Source organism: Corvus moneduloides, chromosome 2, assembly GCF_009650955.1.
Source record: "Corvus moneduloides isolate bCorMon1 chromosome 2, bCorMon1.pri, whole genome shotgun sequence".
In the NCBI taxonomy this organism is placed as follows: domain Eukaryota; kingdom Metazoa; phylum Chordata; class Aves; order Passeriformes; family Corvidae; genus Corvus; species Corvus moneduloides.
In genome coordinates this window covers 105611178-105630798 of record NC_045477.1, presented here as the reverse complement: position 1 = coordinate 105630798, position 19621 = coordinate 105611178, and the positions used below count along the sequence as shown (strand labels likewise).

General features: G+C 40.5%; 1 protein-coding gene across 1 annotated transcript in view; it reads left to right on the top strand.

Moving 5' to 3' along the window:
• The window catches only part of GEMIN8 (gem nuclear organelle associated protein 8), a 33240-nt gene extending 16560 nt beyond the window's left edge, over positions 1-16680 (top strand). The window contains exon 5 of the mRNA XM_032100682.1: positions 10070-16680. Within this exon, the coding sequence (XP_031956573.1) occupies positions 10070-10320 (251 nt within the window). The 3' untranslated portion in view covers positions 10321-16680. The remainder of the gene's footprint in view (positions 1-10069) is intronic.
• The last annotated feature ends 2941 nt before the right edge of the window (positions 16681-19621 follow it).

The window sequence follows — 19621 nt, the reverse complement described above, 5'->3', positions numbered from 1 at the left end:
GTACCCAAAGCTGTTTATGTAGCTGTCGGAATTTCCCCCGATATTTCCAAGGACAAGTGTCTGAAGTTGTCAGAACACTGCTCTGGTACACTGAAATCATAGAGGTAATGTAAAAAAAAAGAAGGCTAAACCTTAAATGGGTATTTTTACTGAAATAAATAACAGGGGTGTTACACCTTTGAGTGTTATTGTTCAAATTTAGCTGGCTAAGAATCTCCTGGGTTTAATTTCATTTGTAGTTGCTGAAGTGATTGTTGCTCTAAAAGTCAGCTCTGTATTCACAGAAATTGTAGTAACTTTGCCAAGTAATGTAGGTCTCCAAAGAGCATGCTGGGCCTCAACTTTTCTGTGGTTGTTCAAATGCTAAAACCAATGCTGCTGTTCTCACTTTGTACAAGCCCTGCAGAATACCTTGATTTCTAGAAGGTCTGCAATTTCTGATGTGGTTGTGGTGAGCGTTGGAAGACTCACTTTAAAATGCATCAGTTGTTATTTCCTTGGGATTTTTGGCCACTGGTAAATGTAGAAGAGTCCAGACTGTGAAGATTGCATCATCTGCAACATGCTGATGGAGGAGGTGTTGAGGTGGTAGATCGCAGAGCAGCTGGCTGGCTTTGGAGGAGTGCACGAAGAAGCATCTGCATTTTTCTGATCTCTCCATTTCTACTAGATGATGCTGGTGATGTGTAGGGGTTTGTATTCCCTGCTTTTGCATCCTTCCCTTGGCGTTAGGTACTGACGCCCTGCTCTGTCATGAGCAGGCTGTCAGACTAGATGGGCTTCATGTAAAGTCACTGAAATACTTCATTCATGTATGAATTATCCTGTTGAAGTAACAGAGAGGAGATAGGGAGCTCCCAAGCACTAAGAAGTACAACTTAACTTTCTGCCAGGTGGGATGCCAGCTGTCTCTTTTAAAAGAGAGTGCTCAGACTCATGCTCCAACACCATACCCTGGAACTACTTCTGAAGTCAAACATTCCCGTTATGTGGAAGGTACAATAAATGCACATCTGCAGGTTTCTTCTGGCATATTTCCCCAATGTTTTTTGTTGTGTTTTTAATACTGGGCGTAGCAATTACCCTTGTGTTTAAGTATACTTAATTTAATTTACTAGAATGCTGAAATGAGCAATGAGAAATTCAGAAGGTCATAGGTAAACTTAGCTTTCCAAAGCTACGCCTCAGCCCTTCCTTTCACAAATTGTGATGTGTTTCACTGATTCCTTTAGTATGACCCTTTTTCCAGATGTCTCTTTCCAAATTCTTGGTCGGGCAGCACACATAGCAGCATGGAGGAAAAGTGTATTTACTTGCTGAAATTAATTTTCTCTGGATTAGATCTTGTTATTTGATTCTGCATGTCTGTGGTAATACTGAATTTTGGACCTGGAAGTTAACTGAAAGGTCACTACATAGCCTAAGTATACTTCCTTCCAGAAAATCAGCAACATGGTTGCAGGTTGCTCTCCAAAAAAATGTTTTTCAAGTGTTTTTGATAAAGTAGCTTTCTCATATCAAACAATAAACCAAACTTGAATTCAGCACTGTAGTGTATCTGGAATCAAAGAAATTTCAGTGTGAAGTTCAAATTTGTGAGTTTGTTCTAGAAGACTGACACAGGCTACTTTCTTTCTTTTTTTCCTGAAAGCACCAAACTCAGTATTATTTAGCTGTCTAGCGGCTCAGTGCATCGTGAAGCATTTTCTTCCAAGTGCATGTGTTTAATTTCTATTCAGGGTACACATAAAAAATTATTGTGAAACTCATGTTTCTTCAGTGTTCTGGTTTGCTTTTAAAGTAACACTTTTAAATTTTAACATTTCTTTGTTCAGTTTCCTCAGACTGTGCCATAAATGTATGTGAAGACATAGTTATATATAGATTTAAGTAATCCTTCTGTTTACTCTAGCAGTGTTGTCTTTGTCTGGTGTCAGCATTGTTGCCATCAGTAACAGATTGGAGTTGTTTTGGGGGATGGGAGTGCAGAGTCAGCTGGTCTGTATTTAATCTTATTGAAGTAGACTTGATCCTTACTAGAGGCAGCTGCCAGTGCCTGATCCTGTACTAATTTCTAAGCAGTGGTCAGTCAGCAACTTCCTATCAGTTTAATTCTGTCAGATGGCACCAGCATACAGACACCTTGGTGCCTCTGGTGTGATACAGACCCCTGATTGCACAGGGCTCACCTCTGTGTTTTCTAGCCTTCATCAACAAATCCCTGATTATGAATTACATTTAGAGCAATCAAATTTCTAGAGCAGGCTTTCATTTGAAGTTCCAACTGACTAGCTGATTGTTTCATGTTCTTGGGATTTAATTGTTTCAGTGCATTTTCTGGTTGGGCTAAAAATATTCCTTTTTAAGGGTTTCACTGTGCAAGGTAATAGAAGAAAAATAAAAGAAAGGTGATTTGATGTTTAGCTGGGCAGTAACCAGTGTAGCCTAGTGCTAATGTAAATATGGACATGAAGGCTTATATTATTTCTGTGTAGGATCCTTGGCAGTTTGTTTTGGAGACCACACAACAATCCTTCTTGGGTTTTAATCCTATTTCTAAAACAGAAATCGGCTTCTTTATTCTCCAGTTAGCTGTATAACTTTCTGCCAGTTACTTAACGCAAATAACAAAATAATTTGAGATAATTAATTCTTTAAATTATTAGATTCATTTTACAGATTAATTACAGTGAGACATGTGGTTAATTAATTTGGAAGTGACGCATACCACTAAGTAGCAAACCTGAAAGTGGACCACCTTCGTTCTAATCTTGCTTTCTTGGTTTCTATTCATTTTTATTTCAAAGGTAGTTTTTCTCCACTTGCTGTGTTGGTAAGTAGTTTTGCCCTGTTTCTACAGAACTGTCCTCTTCAAAATGTGTAGAAAAATTGAAAGAGTGAAAGAGTAGGTATTGGAGTACTTCAGATTTGCAAAATCTGTTTGCTGTCTGTTTAGACAGCCTGTTGCAACTGAGTCTGTCTGAGGGAGTCCACTCTCTTACCTGAGATTATTTCCTGCTGTTACCAATAGGTTTCAGTTGAGCTGTGCTTCAGTAAACACGTCTTGATGCCAAAGCCAGGCCAGGCAATTCTTCCTATGCATTCACTCCTGCTCTGGTGTTTCCAGGGCACTGAACTGTACTAGAACTAAATACAATGTTTTGGGGTTTTGTTTGTCTGTTTGGGGGGACTGGTTTTGTTTATTTTTTTGTAGGATTATTTGTGTTGCCCCTTAGACAATTGTAACATCATCCGTGAGGGGCCTGGGAGCTGGAGCACACAGCTAAGGGAGGAGGGCAGAAGTTGCATAAGCTGCTTTTGTAGCTGAGGAAGGAAAAATGTCCATGGAACCATGGTTTCAGACTGCCACAAGCTTGCCAAGGAATCACATCTGCTCTTACTTCAAAGCCTGTAAGAGAAAGTTTTCTTTTTTTCTTGAGAATATTGCGTTGCTTGTAGATATATGTGGTGAAATAGTCCATTTCTTTTAACTCATTCACTCTTCAACTGGCAGATGGAAACTTTGTCAGTGTAGATATTTGGAGCTTTCATATCCTCAGCATTTTTGGTAGTTCTCTTTCATGGTCATCATGACTGGTGACCGAAAGCTTAACATTGCAGGCAATTACTCCCACCAAAAGTAATTTTTATTCCAAGTTAGTGTTTTCCAGTCAGCTACAGCATTTGATTTTTCTGTAGAGATGAGACTGCTGGCATAGTAAGATAAGGCCTAGCTGTCTTTGGAGATCAGACTTCTGTTAAAAATGGGAAAGTTACATGGTGTCATGGGGAATCCTTTTGTACACCTTTTGCAAGCACAAAGTTTTAAATTTAAGAATAAGTTTAAAAAGAAGTCTGTTTTCCCTTAACCAGCTTATGTCTAGAACAAGGCTGTTGATTCTGCTATAAAATCATCATTCTCTTTCAGCATGTTTCCACAATTTCTGTAAGTTACTTAGTGTTCCATAGGAACCCTCCAGCAAGCAAGACCACGCTGTTTTTAGCAACCAAGAATATTTTATCTTTATAGATGTGGGGGTAAGTCACAATTGTTTGTATCTTGCAGACTCCCACTGATGGAAACTCTTGTTCTGCAAAGCTTTGCACTTGATAAAGAGTAGTACTTGAGATTCCAGCCCTCTGGAAATCCAGAGCTCTGCAGAGCTCTGCAGAAATTAAACTCCTTGAATATCCTGTTTACAAATCCTGATTTAAATCCCTGTTTCGGTGGAATTCCTTGAGGCAAAGATCTTGATCTTCCCCATGTTATACCCATTTCATGAAAGTATGGGCGCAATAAAATGGTCTGATTCTATCACCTCAAAAAAAACCTCTTATGTAGGTTTATGATAAAGGTATTTGGCTTTTCTAGGAAGATGAAGAAGCTGGCATTTTGCATGGAGGAGCCTATGTGGGCAGAACACTTAACACAGCAGATAGGCTCGTGGGAAGTGGCATTCAAAAAGAGAACTAGGAGTTTTTAATCAGTATAAATGAGTAGTGGTTTTAACTGTTAGTGTGGGCTGCTCAAGATCAGCTCAGGTAGCATTTAAGATGAAAAAGCTTGCAAAGTTTACACACAGCAGTAACAGAAAATAATTCATCATTTAAAATAGACAAATATGTGAACAGGGTATAGTTCAGTCTGAAATCATGGAAAATTAAAAACACATCAAGACTGGAGAAAGTGCAGTATTTCCTTGAAAAATAGTATGTTAATTAACTAAGCAAGCAACTGAAAGTCAGTAGTGGCATTTAACGCTTGGGAGGAGCAAGCCCTTGGTTTCTTACCTTACCTACCATTGTGTGGGGCAGCACATGGCAGGCTGCTGAGTGTGGGCACCTACAGACCTGTGGGGAAGAATGTCTGAATAAGAAATGTTGTCAGATGCCATATGATCACAGGCTCCAGTGAGCTGGGGGTTGGATGTATAAATACTGAGAGCTAAAAATGGTACAAGAAATCACACAATGCTGGGTATGAATCTTTCATTAAAAATCTGACATAGATAATTACTAATTACCCTCTCTACTTCTATCTCCTTTTAATGTTGCAAAGTCTCTCCATGGAGACTTCCATGGAGGGAATTTCTTTGGGTTTTGGTTTTGAAGTTGTTTTATTTTCTTTGTTTTGTTGGAGTTTTTCTTTTTCTTTTAATAAGAGAAGGATAAATTCTGGACAGGAATTTTATTTTTTTATTACTACTTAAGCTTCTCAAAGGATATCACAAAGAAAGAAAGAAATGTAAGGTGGATCAAACTTACAAAAAGTGTGTGGCACTTTCCTTTTTATAAAATAAGAGAAACAAGGCATCTGAGTTTCTAAGGACCTATGGGGAAAATAGCTTATGTCTTGAAGGGCTTAGGTCATAGTCTTGCTGAAAATATGTAAGAGATCATTTGTGTGCCTATGAAGGCCGAAATGCAGTGAATGGCTAATACTAGTTACTGTTTCTCCTGCTTTTGGCAGTCCCTGAGGATGGAGGTAGTTGTCTGTATTTGTTCACTTTTCAGCTAGTACACGCCAGATTAAAAGTCACCCATAAAAAGAGGGAAAAGTGGTGAAGGGAGAAACAGGAATCGAAAACTTTCTTTCATAAGGCCTAGAATTACTGATGATGGCACAGGACATAGTATGAGTTAGGTAGATGTGCTGGTTTTGGCTGGGGTAGAGTTTATTTCCTTCACAGTGACTGGTATGGGGCAGTGTTTCAAATCTGCACTCAACAAAGGGTTGATGATACAGAAATGTTTTTGTTATTGCTGAGCAGGGCCTACACAGAGCCAAGGCCTTTTCTGCTTTTCCTACTGCCATGCTGGTGAGGAAGTTGGGGAGGCATGGGGGACTGGGGGGAGATACCGCCAGGATAGGTGACCCCAACTGACCTAAGGGATATTCCAGACCATCTGACATCATGCTCAGTATATAATGTGGGGGGAAGAAGAAGGAAGGAGGGGACATTTGGAGTGATAGAGTTTGTCTTCCCAAGTCACTGTTATGTGTGATGGGGCCCTGCTCTCCTGGAGATGGCTGAACACCTGCCTGCCTCGTAAAAAAAACACAAAAGAAAACCAGAGGGGAGCCTCAGCTCTCTGCCTGCAAGAACAAAAGGCAAAGAGTGAGAGCCATGAGGCAAAAGAGAGCTCTGCCTGAGCAACCCCGAGTTTAAAAAGACTGGCACCTGCTGGCCCCACGGTTCCATTTCCAGATCCAGGGTCTTAAAGAGACACTTCCTGGGCACAGGAAGATATGGAATACAATACCATTTTAGGTTACCCAGGACACTGGGGGCAAACTATGACAGGTCTGGATTTTTTTCTTCATGGTTGAAGAATTCTATTTACTGTGTTTGGAAAAAGATGTCCCAACTGGTTTTGGCCAGGTAGCGATGACTTCCCAGCAGAGCTGGACTTAGTAGGAATAAGTTAATTTTGAAAAGCACTTCAAGAAGGAACATCTTTGAAAAGAAATGGAACTGACCAACTGGGAAAACGTCAGCAATGCTGTTCCTTTGTGCAGGAACCAACCACCACTGCAGCTGCCTGCCTATCTTGTGAACATTTACAAAATACTGTTCCTTGACTGGGGGAAGCTTGCCAGTAGTTGAAGCTGAATGCTGTAAAAGAAAGCCTGTTTATTTTAGTCTGTGTGAAGTGGAAGGAGGAACTACTTAGAATTGTGTAAAAATTACTTGTTTTACTTTTATAACTTAGCAGCCCAATGGCTTGTGAATTTGGAATGTGAAACTGATCTGAGAATGAGCTGGGGACTTCATTGCTGAAGGCTGAGAATTAGTGTTTTGATAAACCATACTATCTGCTTAATTGATGAGTATGTGTTGCTTGCTTCAGAGAAATTCTGGTTGTCTCCATAGGCTCAGGGTCATGGACAGTTTATAATTTTGTTTGTATTTCCATTGTCAGATTCTTGTTGTCGACTTTTTGATTAAGAGGTAGTTGCACATTTAGCTCAAGTTGTACTGCTTCGTATTGTTTTTAAAGTAAACTCTGAGGTAATGGATAGGATCCAGACTGCTGGAAATTACAGCAGTTCTACTTCCCAGCCCTTGCCCCATCAAAGCAAGTTTAGTGTGCATTTCAATAGGACAATACTTTCTCTGTTATCAATTCCTTATATTTGTGTTTGGCTGGAAATACTGGTTTTGGAAAAGCAGTAGTTCACATGCCCATTTAGTTTCATGACTTCTTTCCTTGGTAGTCCGTAAAAGGAAATAGTGCTGCCAGCTGTGAGGGTGGTGAAACACTGGAACAAGTTGCCCAGAGAAACTCTGGAGGCCCCATCCCTGGCAGTGTTCAAGGCCAGGCTGGATGGGGCTCTGAGCAACTTGGTCTGGGGGACACTGTCCCTTCCTGTGGCAGGGGGATTGGAATAAGATGATTTTTAAGGTCCCTTCTAGCTCAAGCCATTCTATGATTTTATCTATGGCTGTGGAGTTTATCACAGTAGTATCTCTGCACAAATAAGTGATCTGAAACTACAACATATTCCACAGAGCTGCAGTGGTATTACCAGCAACAGCTGTCATGTTCTATGCTCAAATTCCTTTGGTGCAAAAAACTGTGGGTGCCTATAGTGGATTTCTGTCCCAAGCCTCTGCCTGGATTCTAGACCTGATTTATGTGTCTAAAACTCTGTAATACAATCACTCTGGGATTTTTTTAACCAGTAGCTATGGAATAGCAGAAGTCAGGTTAGAAAGTTAAGGGCAGTACCTCTGATTAGTGTAAAGTAAAACACTCCAGACATTCATCAGGTAATTCTGACAATGGAGTTTAAATGGGTATTATTATTTTAATTGTTACAATTAAGATCTACAGATTTATGAACTACTCTGTGCTGAGAAATGGAGATTGATGCACACTAAACTGTAATCCACTCATCCATCATAAAGCTTCTGCTAGAGGTCCATTTAATTTCCAAACAGAAGAATTCATTATCTATCTCCAGAGAAATTATTTTTTCTTAAGGATCAGTATATGCAATGAGCTACCAGAGAGCATTCTACAGCAAACAAGCAAGGAAGCAGCTGTCTCTACCATGCAGCTGTGGAGCAAAAGAATAAAAAATTTCCATGGGCAACACAGAATTACAAGGAATTGTCTTTGTGGCCCAAGAGAGTTAACAAATACGGATTCAATTCATTGCATTGCCGGAGTTTTGCTGTGTAAGCTACAGTGGGAGACATTGGTTTGCCAGCATGGGCTTGTTTGTTTTTTTCTGTCTAAAACTGTTCAGTGTAATTTGCATCAAGTTTGTGCTTAATAGCATGTTACGTAGCTGTGAGCAGTGTGGTGTCCCAGGAAGTTGGTTTCAGTGGGATTCAAGGTGTAGCCTGGGTGCTATACCTTGTCCTCCAAGTGCTGAGCCCTCTGTAGGCAATGTTAGTTTCTTTAATTCAGACCTTCTGGATAAAATGGCCCAACACCAAATAAATCTGACTCTTCCAAAAACACATATGGACTCTAATGTATATTTCCTTGTGAATTCTGGCAGTGCAGCCTAATTCAGGGGTGTGCCCTTAAAGCAGAATCACAGAAACAGCTTTCTGGAATAAATGGCTAATAACTCCTCAAACCCTTTGACGACCAACACAAAACTGTGAATGGTGTTTCAAATGACAGGACAAAAGCTTTCTGTGTCTGTCAGACAAACAGATCCCAAAATTGAAGTTTCTGATCATATGTTTAAAATACCTGTTTTCTGTGAATGATGTACAGGGGATAATTCCTTTAGGAAGGCTGACAGTTGGCTGCTCAGTACAGTACTTTCCAGTATAAAAATAAACTGCAGATGTTTGACACAGAAATGTCAGGATACTTAACTTTGGGTTAGGGTTTGCAGATGTCATGTGTGTTGTGGAAGCTAAATCTCTGCCTTAGGGTGAAAGAGGGAAGAGGTACATGGCACCAAACACTGAGAAGCATGTCCTGTGTGTGACTGATGCATCCTGACCTGTGGACATGCTGTCCTTTTTGATGTTTAAAAAAACCCGACTGCTGTCATAGTAGTGAACTGTGCCTGGTACACCGTTTCGAGGATGGTCATTTGTTGTTGAGTTCAGCTGCCGGGTGATTTTCTACCTCTTATAGAAATGTCCCCATAAGAGGGGAGTTTTGTATAGCACTTTGACTTCACACAGCATTGTTTGTTTCATCAGAGCAGTACCCAGGAAGTGGAGGTAAATTTGGATGTGCACAATCAAGTTCTTGCTTCCAATCAGGCTTGCCACAGAGAATTTTTATTGATAGATTGGTCCAAATGTTTCACCTCTTGAATTGTTTTAAATCCTCTTTAAAAGACCTGATGCATGCATTTATGTTGGTTCTGTTTTGTTTGTCTTCAAAGCAATAGAGTAAGGCTGCCAGCTTTGAACTTTGCAAGTCTTGAGAAATGGCCGAGTTTGGACAGTTTATCTAGGCACAGTGCTTATAGCTGTGTTTCATTGAATGCACTTAATGGCAGACAGGACAGACCCATTTGTTCATTTTCACAGAGTAGTAACTGATTGCATTTTCTCTTGGCTATCGTTCAGCTAAAGTTGCATTGTCCTGTGCATTGTTTCTTTTCTCAGCTGCTAAGTCATGATTTTGGAAACAACTCTCCTTTTTGTTCAGATTTTTTTGGTATGGGGAAGGGGTTGGGATTTTTTGGTTGGGTTGTTTCTGTTTTCTTGGGAGGGGGAGGGCAGTTGTGTTTTGGGTTTTTGTTGTTTTGTTGTTTTAGTTTTTTCAGGGCATGTGGATGTTGGGGAGAAACAAAGCAATGTTGATTTTTGCTTACTAGTACTAATACAGAGGTTTCCTACAGTTTTAGGATTCAATTCCAAGACCTTCTTAATTTCTCCCCATTTATTCCAGCCTGGCTTTATAATGATATTTAGTAGGAATTTCTCTTTATGCAAAATGAGTGCAGCTGCATCCTAGAACATGTGGATTTTGGCCTTTTAGACACAGCAAAAATATGAAAATATAATATTTTTAGAAGTAAAATAAAACCTGATTGGTTGATAGCCCAGTAATTTACATCTCTTATGGTTTCTTTGTCTAGGGAGGCAGCAGCAGCTGGAAGCTGAGGACCCATACGTGGAGGCTGATCAAGACCTGCACAGGAGGGTGGAGCGTTCTGTGGAGCCGCCTACAGAAAGACCTGGGGAGAGGCGCATGGCAGAAATGAAGAGACTGTATGGTGCTGAAGCTGCCAAAATCCAGGCAATGGAGGCTGCCCTGCAGCTGATCTTTGATAGGAACTGTGACAAAAAGCAGCCCAAATACTGGCCCATTATTCCCCTTAAGCTGTGAGTACCTGGACTTGTTCTGACGTGGCACAGAGCTATAGGGTCAGGTGCCTCAGCTTGGGCTGCTGAAAGAACAAACTGCAGATTTTGGTTTGGGGCTTTGGGAGAGAGTCTGGCAAGGCAGCATGTATTTCTTTGGCCTTTTTTTTTTTTACAGTGTCTGTCAGCAATGCTCACAGTCCATTCAACCCACATACAGTTGTCAAGTAGTAACAAAAGGGACAGGAATATAAAACCTGTCTAAAATTCACTCATTTGATGCCCACTTGCCTTGACCATGCTTGCAATAAACATAACAATGTCCATACCCACTGAACTGGGAAAACTTAAAGCAAGGCAGAGAAGAAAAAGACTTTAGGAATTGTCTGGTCTTCCTGTTTAGGAATTTGAGTGATCCCATTTTTTAGTCTTATTTAATGTGGTAGTATTAGGATCTTGTTTCACACAGCATAGCTTGAAAGTGTTATGTCTGCTAATCTTGGATTTTTTTGAGAACCAGGAGCCTACTGGCCAAGATGCAACTTATCAAATTACCATAGCCCAGACATTTGAATTCTTTTTCAAAGGTTTATAATAAAGCAGGAAGTTTTTCTTCCAGACTGATGCTTGTCTGGCAGGAGTTTGACTCTAAAGCAACATTATACAGAAAAATGTTTTAATGAAGGGGTGGGAGGATCAGGCAGAAGCCTGATGTGGTCCTGTCTGTTAGAGATCTGTTTAGCAGAAGAGAAACTTAAGAGGACACAGCACTATTGGGACCAGTGCCTACAGTCATTTTTGCCATTCTAATAAAAAGCAGCAATGGGCTTGAAGGCTTGAAGCTTTAAAGAAGGCTTATTAGAGTGATAGACTGTATCTGAACAATGTATATGGAGCTGTGGAAGCCAGGTAGCCCTGTGGGCTATGTCCATTTTAGGTGCAGCTTTCCAATGGCCAAGTGCATAGGACATGCACAAAATTTAAACATAAGCAAGTAGATGTGTACTCATCCCTCTGCACAGAGATGTGCCTCTCTGTGTGCTCATCCATCTGCACTGGCTGTTTGGTTCTGCTTCTGTCACTCTTTACTTTTGACCAGTTGTGCTTGCCCCACTAATAGCTCTGCAGGTGGAGTGAGGCGCACTGGTGGTTTGTGTAAGAGAGGCTGAACTGGCTGTTTAAAACCAGTGGCTCCTTAGAAAATGGTACCCTGAACACTTGAAAGGATTCTCCATTAAGCTCTGCTGATAAATATCATTGTGTGCTGAAGGGCTGTGGTTTGTGTTGCAGCATTTCCATGCCAGGGCAAAGGAACCTTCTGCTGGTTTAATAGTGACGTGTTCATCTGCCTTCCTGGCAGCAGAGGAAGGTCACAACTAAAATTTTAGCTTCAGTTCATGCTGACTGAGTTTCCAGAGTTTCTCTGTAGCATGTGTAGTTTGTAATACACCCAGCAGTTGCTGTGGCCTCTGCAACAGCCAGCTGCAACAAAGCAAGTCTGTGGGGCAGTTTGGAATATTTTTGCTTTCATTAGTAGTTACTGTTTTTTCAAAGCAGCATTTCCATGTCACTTCCACCTCTTTCACTTTAGATGTGATGAGATGAAGTTAAATTCAACACTGAAATTAAAAAGCCTCCAGTTTCCAAGCCATATTTCTGGTGTGATTAATCTGAAAAACTTCAGTGAGACAGGAGAGAGAAAAGGATTATTAACAGTCCTGCATTTGTCTTCACTCGTTTGTCAAAAATTCAGTGTTTTGTTTGGGTTTCCTTTCATTGACCAAATAAATTTTCATCTTGATACCTTGTAATTTACTTTATTTTTCACATAAACAAATTTCCATACTTAGAACGCTTCAGTTCTTAGATGGTAAAGCTTTCTTTTAGCTGCTGCATTGAACTTAGATTGAACTTAGAGCAGGAGTGGTTTTAACATACGGAGAAGCATGAGGAGTGTTGATAGGACTTTCACAGCAATGTCAGGCAGTACCATACATAGTGCAAAGTGAATGGGAGGGTTGCTGCATCCACTGGAGGAAAACACTGTTGCAGATTAACATGCATAAATCTCTCTGTTCCTATTTGAAATGTTTCCAGTGTGGTGATGGTGTTTTCCCTGTGCAGTTCAGTTCAGAAAAAAAAGGAAGAATGGGTTGTTCTTACTTTTCAGCACAAGTTCCAATTCTTGCTGTGGTTTATTCTGCATCCAGCTGGTTCTGCTAGCAGAAGCAGAAATTCTGGTCTCCAAAAGTATTTGTAGAGACCTCATATAAGATAAACATTGAATTCCTTTCCTACTTCACATAAAATTTAAAATAAATTTATAAAAAGAAATATATAAAGGAAATTTCCTTGCCTTCGGTTCTTTAAAGTATTTTTAAGAGGGTTTTAATATGCTGTGAGGTTAGAAAGAGAGAGAACTGGATGAATTGTTCCCCAGGAACTATGTACTAAGGCCTGAAAGGGAGGAACACCCTACTGCAGACTTAAGAGTTGCTGCCGAATAATCTCCTTTCAGGGGATGGGCCATTGCTGGTCATTGTCCAGATATCACATTTTGCCGGTAATTCAGTGAAACTTGGAAATTCTTGGTTGCAGTGCTTTTACTCCGTCTCCTGTGTCATTTTACATTTCTAATAAATATCTCTCATAAAAACATGTGATCATGGAGGAAATGCAGCAGCAACTCAAAAATGCCACTTCAGTCGTCTGTAATATTCACCCTTCTTGCACACACATATTATGCTGCAGTCCTCAGTCATGGGAACGTGTACACTTCTTTCCCCCAGAGATACAGTGTTCCTTGACTGGAATGCAGCTGTGGTGCTGCAGACTTGATTCTTCCTTGTCCAGAAGGTTGCACCTTTGCTTTCAGTTATGCCAGCTGTTGGTATAGTCCTGCCCAAAGGGAGTTCTTCACTTGCTGGTGGTGCTGTTTCTCGTGAGCTTTTCCCAGCTCCAGTAGCAGGAATTACCCTGAAGTCACAAGTTGTCATCCAATCAGTCTTGATTTCAGAAACTGGTTTCCTCATTTGTTATGTGCAAATCAGCCTTATTTTCAGGAGAAGAGTTTGTGATTGGTTGAAGATGCTTTGAAGATAGGAGAAAAATGTAATAGGTCTTTTCTACTGAAAGTATTCTTAAATGAGAAAAAAAATCCTTTCAGGAGTGCAATATAAATGTATCATAGAAATGAAGCAATTATCTGTTTCCTACCAAAAGAAAAAATGCTTACTTGTATATGGTGTATATGGTGATGTTGTCAAGTGTTCTTGTTCTTTTAGAATTATTTCCCAGCTGACAGCTCAGTGTGCCTGTGAGTGCAGGTGACCTGAGAAGAGATTAAACCATTTTAATAAGCATCATTTTCTCAATCAGTGTTATGGGTAAGTATTCATCCTTTTTGACAGGGGTCTCATTAATGGCTGGCTGCAAACATCTCACACTTGGAAAAAGCTATAATAAAAAGCAACCTAAATTTCTGTAACAGCCTTTATGAAGCATAAACATTACATAATACAGATTTGGTCACTTGCGTCTTTCTCTTTGTAAAAGCTTCTCATTCATTACATGAAATACGCCGTAAATATTGGTATCTTCATCTCTTGTTGCACTAATAGCAGTTTAGCTCTTGGAGTAGAAATTGAGAAAAGCAAGACACAGAATCAGCTGCTTGAATTTTGAGTTTTAAGTGTGATTTTTGGCATGCTGGGCTGAACATTTTGGCTGGAAGAATTAGAGAGGGGCCAAGATTATTGCCCAAAATGTGAAATACAGTCTGTCAAAAGGAAACATCCCAACTCTGTTTTCATTGTGGTGTCTTAAAAGTGTAAACTCCTGGAAAATGTATTATTTGATAAATAATACATTCGTGCTGTGACAAAAATATTTTTTCACGTTTGTGTGCTACTCAGCTGTCTGCCTTGTCTAACCTGTTGTCTCCTCTGTTCCTGCATGGGTAGTCCAAAGGATATAAATTCTTATGGGCTCTTTTCTAGGTAGAATAGCAGCCTGTGAAGGAGTCTCAGCTGCTTCTGAAGGGTGGTTATAGCCAGAGTGTGTTCAAGGCCTCACATCTCTTCCTATAGTCTCACATAGGAATTGCTATGCTGGCACACAGTGACACATACAGAGGAACTCAGGGTGGGTAGGTGACAGACCATGACGCTGCTATTTGGGTGTTGTCTTGGAGACCTGGCTATCACAGCAGAGGAATTGCTTGGACTCAGTCCATTCTTTGGAGTTGGTTGTACAGGCATCAGTCTCAGCTATCAATTTCAACAGGCCAGGAATGGTGCAGTCTTTATGGCCAAAAGTGGAGAAAGACTTGCTTCTCATGAACTTGCAGGGAGTAATTCTCCTGAGAATTACTGAATCTCTGACTTGAGATTCTCTGTGCATGGATTTTATTACACAGTCATAGAAGAAATTTTTTCCCCTTTAATCATGAATCCTTCTAAGAAGGCGAGCAAGCGAAGTGCAAACATACATAGTTTTTGAAAAGGAAATACTTTTCAGCCTAATGATGCCAATACCACTGCTGGTTCCCTAAACTACCTTGAGATCTTTTGTCTGCAAAGCCTTTTGAAGAGCCAAGTTACACGTAGCTGCTATCCCCATGACTGTTGTTTACAGCCATCCCAAAGACATACCTTTGCGGGGAGGAAGGGATGAGAAAACTGGAACAGATTGGTAGGGATTTTTTTTCTAAATGGAGTTAAAAGTGGTCCTCCTTAACTTTTAGACTTTGTTTTAAGTAAAAGCAACAGTTTCTTGACTCAGTAAAAAGTGAGGCAAAAATCTATGAGGGCCTCTTAAAAAAGAAGTTACACTTCTGTCTTTATATGTCTGTAATCTGGGAAGGGGTAACAAAGTACTGTTTTATTCATGTCCCCTAGACAGCTAGCATTGGGTGTTGGCATAGGAAGATAACCAGATTTCTGATCTGTTTATAGGGGTGTTTAGAATCTTTCCACATGCTTCTACTGAAGATGAAGATTGAAATACCAGTCCTGAGGTTCAGCTTTCAGCTATCTCATGCATTTTCTTTTCTAGTTACAGAAACCCCTCCTGTTTGGTCACTTTTTACTGTCATTAAGGTCAAAAGCAGTCAAGTTGGAACACATCTACTGCTAAGCTGTTTAATGTAACCCAGCTTGTTATTTGGCCCAAAATTCAGTAAACCCTTTTGATCTAGGCTTGTACAAGCAGCCAGCACGAAAAAATCTGTGCGTTGTATTTCCAATTTTGATACTCACAGAGCTGTGTTACTCCCATCCTTTGCATTGGACAGGAAAAGATCTCAGTCATCATGTCTGGTTTCTGCTACCTCCAGCAACCACATCATCTCATACATTTCAGAAACTAAATAGGAAATTCCATTTCCTGTCACCTCCACGTCTGCTTGTTAAGACTGCAGGGCCTGCTTCTCGCTTGCAAAGTGTAATAAAATACCAGGAATGTCACAAATTTAAGTTGTCCTTAGTCAGAGAGTTGCAAAAAATGTAAATGCAGTCACAGATTATGTATCTTGAGCTTTTTTAAAATTAGTAAGATCCTGTAATATCTTCCCCGTGGACAGAAGGCAGGGACTTACTGTTGTAACAGAAATAAATGCTTGAAGTTTGTTTTTATTTAAGCAATAACTCATCAAAGGCCACATTTTTGGTCTGTAGTATATTCCATGAAATGGCTGAATAATAGCTGAATGCTCCCCTTCTGCTGTCCTTTCATGAAAAGTGGTGAGGTTGTGCTAAAACTTCAGTCAGTTATGCTGCAATGCACTTGAAACACACAAGTTTTGTGAGTTTCTCCAAACAGATTAATCCTTACATGACTGCAGAATATAAATCTGAAATGGACTGTAAACCAAGAGCAATCAAATGAATAAAAGACTGCATAATGGGAAGGTGGTAGTAGTATTCACTACTTTTTATCAATTTTCTCTATATGTGTTGATGAATTTAGGATTTCCAGTGGTGCCAGACCACACTGCATTAAAGACAAGGAAGTATTTGTTGAGCAAAACATGACGTTTTCATTGATACTGCTCTGCAACAGAGTTGTGCCAGCAGTGCCACAGCTGGTTTGTGGTCCTGTTTTGGTGTCACTGCCCTGGGTGTTGGGGGCACACAGGAAGTCCTGCCTTGGCACCTCCTCAGAGAAGCCCTGTAGATGGTTGTGCTCATGGCAGCTGCTTTTGTCACTATGTCCTGGCCCTGTGGTTCTTGTCACCTTTTTCTGCTGCTGCTGCTGGACTCGGACATGCCAATTGTACTGTCCTGCTCTGAGAGGACGCTGAGTGTGGGATATGTGTGATGATGTGATGGTCCCATGGCAACAGGCTGTGAAATCATCAGTGCCAGATGGTGAATTCTTTCAGGGACACATCAGAAAGAACAGCTGTGTTGTGCTATAGAAAGTCCTTACTCCAGAACTGCTCTTCTCTATCACCACAGAAAATAGAGAAAATGACATACAAAATTAAGCTCTCAGTTTTCCCTCCTTTGCTTTTTCTGTTGAGCAGATCCCTCTTCAGGTCACCTACAGCTCCAGTGTGTGACAGCATAAACATGTATCTCCAGAGTGCAAAAGTGCTTTATGGAGAACTTTTAGCAAGATTAGTTATTTGCCCTTCCCAAGTATGTTTTACTGTGCAGACCTGCTTTAGAAAGATGTCCTGTACTTTCTGTGTCAACACTAGTTAAATCTTGTTTGAAAGCAGAAAAAGAGCCTAACTGTCTCTTCTCTTTAATAGCTCTTTTAGTCTAGCAGTGTTTCTTGCTTTTTCAAGTCTAACAAAATGAAATCTGTTTCTCTGGCATGGTTATAGCTAAAGCTTTTTTTGTGGTAAATGCATTGATAATAACTAGCACCACTAGTGATTTGTGTTACTTTGTGGAAGCTGTCATTCCAGGCACAGCCTGCAGTGTGATAGTCCCCACTGGCATGACAGAATTGTTCACTTCAGACCAAGAAGATAGCACATCTTACTGGAATAAAACATACCAACTACTTATGTTGTTGAAATTTTTAAAATATTTTACTAACAACCAGTAATTAAACAATTTTGTTTTGCTAGTTTAACTTCCTTCATGCCAGGCTTGTGAAGTCTGAATTTATATAAAACCATTAAAATGCTGAAAAAAACCAGCAGATTCTCAAGTACAATACAGAATTTTTTTATTCTAGTAGGGTGCCCAAAATTATTACAATAATTGTAAAGAAAACGTGTCCAAAAATTGTGTTGTGTTTATTTTCCAACATTGTTTTAATTTCCTGGCTTACAGGATTAAAAATTGAGGTGTCTTTTATTATACTTCTTAGCTGAGCAACCTTTAAAATGTTGAGTGGCTTAGCAGCTGCACTTTCAAGGCCTGAAATACCATCTGAATGTATATGAAATGTAGGAAAAAATGCCTACACAGCCTCTCCCACCATTGCCATCCCCACAAAGCTACCTGGAATTAAATGAATATGCACTGTGATGCATTTTTCTGGCCACATCCATAACACTTTATATCTCCAAGAATCCAGCTGAGCAGTTTCCTGGGCTTCTCATTACCTATGTTCCTTTCAGCCCACCTCTCTTCTTGCTCCCCCGTGTTCTTTTTTACAAAAACTACTTCCTAACTGTGTCCCTCCACCCCAGCACATGCTGTTCTGCAGCCTGATGATGCTCTCTCAGCTCCTACACTCCTGTCTGCCTCCCACAGGGAGGGCAGAACCCGTTGCCTGGACGCTCCGTTCCCAGCGGAACACATGAGAAAGACTAATGGAGATGACCAGATTTTCTGGTCAGTGCCTCTGGCACCATAAACGCTGAACGCAGAAAGTGTCAAGACCCTTCCCACAGCATTGCCCCTGACCTGTCAGTGGGTGAGGGAAGATTATTCTCTCCTCTTTTCCTACCTAAGAGAAAATTTCTTCATTGCTGTGCAAGTGGTGGGAATTGTGTCTCTGCCAGTTTGTTTCTACCCACTGCAGCCAATCACCCAAAACCTTTCTAAAGCTGCAGTGCAATGAACCACCACGATCCTGTTGAACACCAAGGGAAGCTTTTGTAAGACTTTCCCCTAGTGGGAGAAACAACTGCTGGATAGGTGGCTGGCCTTCACAATCCATCTGTTAAATTTATAGTGCGTCTCAACAGTACATCTCTGTCAACTGCACCTCCAATGGCAAGGAGTAACTGTAACTTGGGAGCTCAGCCGTTTGGAAAACCAACCAGGCAACCGTGATCTATTCCCACCCGGCAGATAAGGACGTTGCTAAGGCAGTTTCTTGATGTAAGAATGATTTTATCTCTTTTTTCTCTTTTCAGCTCTCTTGGCCAGCTGGCATCCCATTTTTTACTTTTCCAGCGGGCATTGGTTCAGTTTGGCGTGATCCTTCAGAGTGGGAGCAGTAGCCTATTTAGAGCTTAAAACACATAAAGACTGACTGGCTGGAACCCCAGAGAACGACCTAGCAAGAGGCTGATGAGGGCACTTAGCCAGACCATCTCCAAAACACTGTTGTTAAAAGAACCTGATATGCATGTTAAGTAAACATCAAATATGCAAAACCCAGCACATGTAACACGCAGATAATAGCATAAGGTAATGGGCCCTATCTCCAAATAAATAATAGTACCCTCATTACCACAGGCAGTTTCAATATTTTCTGTTCACTTTCAATGTCCTCTGGATGGGTCATATCTATAACACAATAAAACTCCCACAGGCTCCAGCAGGAGCTGAATTTAGGGTTAAACCCTGGCTAAAATGAGGGAAAGAAATTTCTCTTGCACACAAACAGGCAAAAGCTCTAGAATAAATGTGATCCAGGAAGTTATTACATAAAGGCATTGATAATTTCATTTGCATATAAAATAATAACAACAAGAACGGAAGCTAAATTATCCCATATATACAGAAACCCTGGGTGTTCAGGATTGGCTATTCATTATTCTCTTGTCATATAAAGCAATTCAGTCTGCAGCTGCATTTCTCTTACAAATCCAATTCAATCAAGAGAACCGAAACATCATTAGCAAACCCACTGATTTATCCACCAGTAAAGTGCTGATACAGGCTTCTGTTCCTGCTGCTAATAAATTTTCTGCATAGAAGTGTTGGCTCTCTCTAGGGATCTCCCATTATTCTAATGAATACAGATTTCTAACTTAACCACTGGAATTTTTAAGCCTGAAGGTCTATAATAGTAGGGTTCAAAACCTGTGGGAGTCATAGGAAGGAAAGGACATGAACCCGTGTACCCAGTTGCCTCAGAGATGTGTCTAGATGTAACTGCAGATGGAGCAGCACCTGGTGCCTTAGAAAATT